Below are 8,315 nucleotides of genomic sequence, written 5' to 3'. Positions count from 1 at the left end.
CTCAATATGACAGGTGGCAGCGCCATCCTCTATGGAAAACAATGTAGAGATGAAAAAACAGCAGCACTCCGGTTATGTTGAAAAAATGTGACTTTTACTCAAGTGCACAAGGCAATGTTTCGGGCTTCAACCCAGCCCTTTATCAAGCCTAATAGTACAAATACAAACAAGTGTTATATACCCACAGGAAGAGGAGGGACTATCACTCCAGCCCTCCATTTAAACCAAAGTGTTCAGTGTACACATTTTTAACTTACACAAATCAATTTTTTTAATTAAAGCAACGTTTATATAGTGTGTAGCCCCGGGGGCAGCCATTCCCAGTGTCAGACTGGGAGCCCAGGGGCCCACCCCTTAGACAATGGGCCCACTTGCCATTATGCGGTGGGAGCAATGACCCCCCCCTGCCAATGTCTTCTGCCCCCACCCCATGCTAGCATCTTTTGCCTGCCTGAGTCTTCCCTCTCTAGCCACTCTGCTACTTGTGAGTGGGGAGAGAAGACTTTACAGCTATAGAGGAAGCAGTCCCTGTGATCCAGGCCCCCCCTGTTCCCTAGGCCCCTCTGCGACTATGGGGTTTGCACCACTGGACTTATAATAAGATCCAATTGATGTAGGAGAATATACTTAATAGCAGTAAAAATGGACAATAAAGGAGGTTTAGAAATAGGTAACACAGGAAAATTCTTTGGGTACATTTTATACAATTTTTTTTGTTAAAAAAGATTATACAAAAATGTGTGCAAGTCGGGGCAGTAAGATGGAAGAGAACTGCGTCCCTGGGTGACGCCTGGAAAAATAAAGCGCTATTGGCAATTTAAGTGAATGAAGAAGGGCGTTAGTCTTAAGTCTTTGAGGGATATGGCAGGGTTCCCTTTAGAATCTCACAATTATAATTTGTACAAAAAACAAATAGTTTTGCTCGGGTTCATACTTTATTTCCCATATATCTTGCAATCACTAGCATTGGCTGCATAACCGGATTTATTTTGTGCCACTAGCCCACCACTTTGCCTGCTTGGCTAATGATTAAATCCATGTTAGCCATTCCTTTCTCATAAGACATTATACGGTTCAGAGGTTTCTTTATTTAACACAATAATTATGCAAGTAAACAAATGGTTTGTACTGTTTCTGTCAATAAAATCATTCATTAGCATCATCTTTAGCCAATAGAATGATTGTTATTGGAGTCAGACTGTGCTGGCTTTGCGCCAGGAATGGCATTGTGATGTCATCACTATCTAAACTGCCAGGGATCCTGTGTAGAGGATTCAGGCTTTGTTGCCAAGGCAATGAGCATTGTGATGTCATAGCTAGTCGGGTTGTTTACATGAATTCACTACCCGGTCAGTGTCACTTGCTGATTTGTCACCGTTGAAGTCGCATTGCGTCTTTTTCGGTGCAAATAAGTTTTTCGACTAATTTAACTTATTTCAAATTCTGTAAGTGCAAAGACTATTTTTGTTTTTATTAATTGCAAATGTCATTAATTGTTTATATTGGATTTATTTAACGAGGGAATATGTTGTCAGGTTGGACACTATAGGCCTGTAAATGTGAAGCCTTTGGCTGCTGTTTAACTGTAACTCCCAGTATCCCTGGCGCCTTTTGTACAGTTTCATCAGCCTTAAATCTGTTGCTGAGTTATAAATGTATATTTACAGTATAGGTCATTGGGATGTTGTTTATCTTGATAGAACTGTGAATAAAGGGGAAATATTGCCAAAATGACAATGATAGTAAAAGCTTCAGATCATGGAAATAATTAACAGTAAATTAATAACATCTAAATGATCAGTTGAACATTCGGTGCTGTTTCTGAAATAATCTCGTTGCCCCTCACTATCCCCCTCTCTGCAATCTGCCACTTTCCCTGCAGGAGTAGCTGCCACCTTTATGGGAAAAATACCGGCCTTCCTATACTTTTTAGCTTTTTCCTATTAATAACATTGGCATGAAGCAGGCCGGTAACATACTGGCCAATTGGCAACCCCATGCAGGAGTCAGATTGGGACAGGCCTAGAGCTGGCCATACACATTAAGCCAAGTCACAAAATGATTGTCCAACTGCATTCTGGGCCAAACCAAGCTGGTCAGGTTATTAACCCCCGGCAGGCCAATAATCAGACCATAATGGCTGCCTATGCAGGTCAAGTGGCCAACTTGGCAGCTTTTTGCTGCTTGGTACTAATACATGATTGTATCTACCATATAAATGATTTTACACTGGGAGTAAATTACAATCCTAATCAATTACACATAACACCAAAAGTACATAAACTATTTGTATTGTTTAATGATGTATAAAAATAGGGTTGGCACCTTTTCTCACATTTACACCGGCCTTCGGGTTGGGGGAGCAGCTGGGGCGTCACATGGGGTGGGGCAATAGGTGAAGTGGGTGGGGAAATGGGTGGAGTATAGGCAGGTCTGGACTTATAGGGGTAATCCATCAGCAGAGAGGGTCAGAGAAGGGGGGGATTCATAGGGTATTACATGTAACGTATATATTGCCAGTACATTTGTAATTCCGGCCCTAGCTGGGGATTTACTGGCTGGGGGGTGACTGTAATTAAAAATACAAAATAGGGAATGAGTGGGGGGGGCTTATTCACTAATAATATATTGTGCTCAGCATTAAGCCTGTTCCTTTGATCGTAGTAATAAAAGGTGAACACAAAACCTGATATCATTTAACTTTTTTTCATTATTATTTCTTATTTAAGATTAACTCAGAAATGAGTGAAAGAATGAGAAAATTCTTTAAAAATATCTTTGGACAAAATAACCAGGTGAGGTGGAAACTTTCCTTTTCCTGTAATATATATTTTTAAATATTTGAGTTTTTTGATGATTTTTTTTTTTTACAAATTTGATTTTGATAAATAAGGCTCTAAGTGAATAAATTGGAATATTGACTCTGTGCCCTTTGTCTGCAGTTTGGGAATCTGTTTTTCTTCTGTATTTTGCACTTACTTTCCTTTTTGATTATATAAACCAAAAATTCTTAATGTTATCTTGTAATTTATCTCTCCCCAAAGGATAACATCAATATCAACGATGTTACACCTGATCAGCCTAAAGGTGAGAAAAACGCACCAAGTGCAGAATCTTTCTCTCTATATTTATCTATCTATCTATCTATCTATCTATATCTATCTATCATCGTTCTATTCATCTATCTATCTATCATCTATCTATCTATCTATCTATCTATCTATCTATCTATCTATCTAAACATATTAAATATATTATAGAATGGGCTTTCCGTTCTACTGTTTCTACTAATTCTTATAAATAAATAAATAAATGCTGTGAGTTTGAAACGCCTCTATTTTGCACTATAGAAAAAACTGGAAGATTCAAAAAACTCCGAAAAAGAATATCAAGACTTTTTGGATGTCGGAGGGTAAGGCTGTGTCTCCTATCACAGTAACAAGGGAATAATCTGCCCATCCCTGCCCCATAGAGAGGGCAGAACCTGATTGGCTGATTTGGGGGGGGTGATTTATCAACACTGTTTTTTTTTTCTCAAATTGAAGTTCTTTGCACTTGAAAAGACTCGAATGACTGGTATTTATTAGGTGCAAAAAGCCACAAAAACCTCAATGTAAAAATTCACCAACCGCCTTCAACATTTTAATTTCAAATCTTTTTATTTCATACTGTTTTTTACATATTATTTTGCCCCAGTTTCTATTTCATTTTCTCCTAAAATGCTTCTGACTTTGGCTCGTTCCCCCTATAGCCCTGCTGTAGCGATATTGCAGAGGAACCTGAACTTCCCTATGAAGAGGCAAAAGAAGAAATGAAGCCGTACTCTCCAAGTAAGGATTTTAGGGAGAATAAAGAACAAATAGGATCAATTAATCATTGCGTCCCCAGAGGCTCCATATCCAGCCCAATTATATCCAATCACTGACATGCTAATGAATTCTAAATACTGTACTTGCTACTGAGTAAGGGATTGGGCTGCTCTTTGCTAATATACAGGTATGGGATCTGTTATCTATGACTCCAAATTACGTAAATACCCTTATCTGGAGAACACAAGGTTCTGACCATTCGGGATAATGGGTCCCATACCTGTACAGATTTCTTATTCAGGGAAATAATTCCGTTACTAGAATCCAACAAGCATTGTGATCCATTGACAAAGGACCTTGGTCTCATGCTATTGACTAACAGGAGCAAACAGTACTGGGATGCACTGGGCACGCCCACAGCAGCTACACCACAATATTCCCATAGTTTGTAAATAGATTCCATAATATCAAAATGGTGGATATTTTATATACTGTTTGTTTTGTTTTTTCCCCCAGTTTCTTTTAAGAAATGCTGTGAGAAGATCAAGATGCGTGTGGTGAGTTTTGGGTCTTGTTTGGGGGGCCCCCTATGGAATGGCAAGTAATTGAAAGTAATTGTCAGGCCCACCTCTATGCCTAAGGCCTAAGGAATAGAGGCGGGGCAGGCAATATATGATTGACAGCTGGGATTTATAATCACCTTTATAATGGGTATGGGTATGGTGATAAAAAGGAGTTTGGGTTTCATGTTTCATTTGAATAGGACTTTTATCATACAGCTTGTTATGTCTGGGTGACAGGGCTCCTTTAAGATGATCTGTTTTTTGCCCTTGTTATAGGATTGGGACAGCTACTTTGCACCTTGGGCTGAATATTCTACGGAATATCCTGAAGCCTTTGAGCGTGAAGAGGAGCAGCGAGAGCTATTTAAGCCGCTCACTCCAGGTAAGGATCATTAGGAACTGGAGTCTCTGATCATAACGGCAAATATGACCCATAACCCCATTTAATAATGGGAGGGGGAGATTTATCAACGTTCAAGATTTATTTTTTTTCACGATTTGAGTTTTTAAGAGCTCAAAATTAACAATTTGAGTTATGGGTCAACACTCTAATGTCTGGTATTTATTAAGGGAAAAAGAGCCTGAAAACTGGAATTTAAATCTTCACCATCTAAAACCTTGCGAGTTTCTAAACTAACTAAACCAAGACTAAAACTAAAAAGTCTCCCAAAGGGTCTTTCCATTTGCCCAATCATTTAATCTGTACAGTCTCTAATGGTGTTTGGTACAAACTAGTAGCTAAACCATTATTTGTCCCCCCCAGATTACTGTTTGACACAAACCGAAGATGAAGATGATGAACGGGAGCCACTGGTGAGTTTGTTGTAAATAGGTTGCCATTAGCCATTTCTTGTAGTAAACTGTTCCAAACTAGTTGTTTACAGGGCAGGGTAATTGCCTTTTTTAAGGTCAGAGACCGGCAAGATACGGGATAGGGTACATTATCTGTTAGTCATTATACTAAGCCTTAGAGCTACGTATAGGGAGTCTCAGTGGCGCTACTTACTGCCAACTAATACACTCGTTATCACAGCCTTAGGGAACTTGAATTCTTAACTTGCTACTCATGAAATGAGCTTTGTGTTACAAATCCACTGTCAACTGAGATTTTACTACTCTCACGGTTATAAAATAGCGCACTTCTTGCATTGAGTTTTGTATTATTTTTACCCCAGGTTCTTAACGTTCTCTTTTGTACTTCCCCTACTACTATAGGGCTGTAGCAGCGACATCCCACCTATTGGCTCCCAGGACAGCGATGAAGTCGGACCCTATGACAGTCTGATTAAGTGGTTTAAAATAGAGGTGGAGGATGCGCTAAATAGAATATTTGATGCAGGTAAGGTTTGTAAAGGGTCAAACTCCGCAAAATCAATGCTACTGGCCAAACCGAATCCTTAAATCATGTGATGTTTTGTCACATAAACACAAAAGTTTAAATTTTTTAGTGCAGTTCTCTTTAACCCTCCCTTATTTGCAGTCAGTTCGGGATTTAGCCAAATCTTTTACAAAGGATTTGGGGGGGATAAGTCAAACTCTAAAATAGTGGATTCGGTGCATCCCTAATTAGAAGCGAGCAGGGGGTGTGGTTTTGTGGAAAAAGGGGCTTGGCTTGGTCAGGAATGGCTGCTTGAATATTACCACTAATAACGGGCCAGGCTCTACCTTTAGCGGCAATAGCCTCCTACATTTTTCTTCTATTTTCTTTAAACAATAAGACAGGTTTCCATTTGCCCAATCAGTATGTCTGTACAGTAATGGTGTTTGATACAAACTAGTAGCTAAACCATTATTTGTTTCCCCCCCAGATCCTCCTACGATGCAAATGGAAATTGAAGATATTGAATTGGAGCCACTGGTAAGTTCCTTGTTTGGGAGGGATAGTAAAATCAGTAACTTGGCTTTTCCTATGTGACAATGCTACATGACAGGGTACATTATCTGTCAGTCATTATACGAAGTTTCACTGTAAACTATGGTTTTATTATTCCCCTGGTTCTAAAATATTGCATTGATTTTTATTTTATTTTTACTCCAGGTTCTTAACATTCTCTTTTGTACTTCCCCTACTACTATAGGGCTGTAGCAGCGACATCCCACCTATTGGCTCCCAGGACAGCGATGAAGTTGGACCCTATGACAGTCTGATAAAGTGGTTTAAAATAGAGGTGGAGGATGCTTTAAATAGAATATTTGCTCCAGGTAAGGTTTGTAAGGGGTAGGACCTTCTGCTCCAAAATAGCAAATATGACCCTTACCCCATTTATACAAATATAAATCGTACCGCAAATTCGAGTTTTTTAAAAGCCCAACTGAGAAAAGATCAAACTTGACCATTGACTGTAAGGAACCCCCTACCCAATCATTTTATCAGTACGGTTCCTATTGGCTTCCTATTAGCTACAAATTGATTAAGTTCAGTAGTTTAACCATTACTTTTCTTTCCCCCAGCTGTCAGAACACATTGCTGGATGGAAGATGAAGATTCTACCTCACAGGTGAGGCCACAGGGCCCAGGGCCAGAATTTGAAAAAGACTTTTGTATCTGTGGATTTGTTCATTTCTAATCATTTTATATTATACAGCATTGTGTTAAATGAATGTAATTCCTGCACCCGTTCCCAGTTTGGCTTTAAAGGTTCCTAAGATTCCCCTTTTTCTGCTTCTCATTGCTACAGGATTCTGGTAGCAGCTTTGCTTCTACCGCTGATAGTTCCTTGGTACAGGAGGTACCTGTACCCTTTATATTGGATGACAGTGATAGAGAATCGATTGACCAAGAGGAGGTACCTGTACCCTTTATATTGGATGACAGTGATAGAGAATCGATCGACCAAGAGGAGGTACCTGTACCCTTTATATTGGATGACAGTGATAAAGAATCGATCGACCAAGAGGAGGTACTTAGGCCGATCCCTCCAGGTAATGTTTGCCAATCAGTATGTCTGTACAGTAATGGTGTTTGGTACAAACTAGTAGCTAAACCATTATTTGTTTCCCCCCCCAGATCCTTCTACGATGCAACTGGAAATTGAAGATCTTGATCTGGAGAACCAGTAAGTTCCTTGTTTGGGAGGGATAATAAAATCCGTGACTTTTTTCCCATGATATTTCATAGGCCGTAGGGCTCATTCATAGATGCTAAATAGCTTCCCATTGGCCATTAATTGTAGTACACTGCCAAGACTTGTTGTTTACTGGTTGCTATTGACAACTGTACTTGAGTAAATTAACAGCTATGTAACAAAAAGATATGTGATTTTAAGGATTTGGATCAGCCAAAATTTGGCCGAATCCCGAACCGAATCCTGGATTTGGTGCATCCCTAGTTTTTCCACTAAATAAAATGTATGTGCAGTTACCATATCTGAGTATACAGCCTATAGAATAAACCCACTCATAAACAATTTACCCTTTGAGGCCCTTGCGGCAGTCAGAATTCCCCAGTACCGAAACCCTTAGTGTAAAGGATAATTAATACAAAATAAATATTGACGCAGGATATAAAGTCACTTGGGTTGGGAGGGTCTGTAACCGTATATTATTTGTAGCTAAATGGCCCCTATTGCTTTTTAAGGTTTCATTTGTGTGATTTTATTTGTTTTTTTTTTTTGCAGATATTAGACTGGGAGGCATTCGAGAAGAAACCCAAGCTCTGGACTGAGAATGGACTGAGCCAGGAGATCCAGAAACGCTCTGTTATGAATTTCTGTGAAATATAAAAAGCAGAACCCTCAACTGTGGGGGGGCCCAGGGGAGAGACTGACCAATGAGGAGCCAGAAAGTATATTTATATCCCCTGGGGCCCTGCCCGTGCCATATACAAGCATGGGGGGGTGGTGGAGGGATTTTCTGGTAGCGACTCAGGTCACATGTGGGGTATTTTGATCCCCATCTCTTATCTGTGGAAATGTCTCTGTGGAAATAAGAGATGCTTATTGTT

The 8,315-nt window shown here is 39.7% G+C and overlaps 1 protein-coding gene across 1 annotated transcript; it reads left to right on the top strand.

Annotated features, from left to right (window-relative positions):
* The first annotated feature begins 2,136 nt into the window (after positions 1-2,136).
* Positions 2,137-8,022, top strand: LOC116412129. Its single transcript, XM_031905740.1, has 15 exons — positions 2,137-2,187; positions 2,730-2,795; positions 3,045-3,087; positions 3,351-3,412; positions 3,752-3,830; positions 4,326-4,366; positions 4,649-4,754; positions 5,136-5,185; positions 5,588-5,711; positions 6,181-6,230; positions 6,451-6,574; positions 6,824-6,870; positions 7,051-7,294; positions 7,380-7,428; positions 7,990-8,022. The coding sequence occupies exons 1-15, from the start codon at positions 2,137-2,139 to the stop codon at positions 7,994-7,996; spliced, it is 1,143 nt and encodes a 380-aa protein (XP_031761600.1). The 3' UTR covers positions 7,997-8,022.
* The last annotated feature ends 293 nt before the right edge of the window (positions 8,023-8,315 follow it).

This window comes from Xenopus tropicalis, chromosome 7 (assembly GCF_000004195.4).
Source record: "Xenopus tropicalis strain Nigerian chromosome 7, UCB_Xtro_10.0, whole genome shotgun sequence".
In the NCBI taxonomy this organism is placed as follows: Eukaryota; Metazoa; Chordata; class Amphibia; order Anura; family Pipidae; genus Xenopus; species Xenopus tropicalis.
This window is presented reverse-complemented; position numbering and strand designations above follow the sequence as displayed.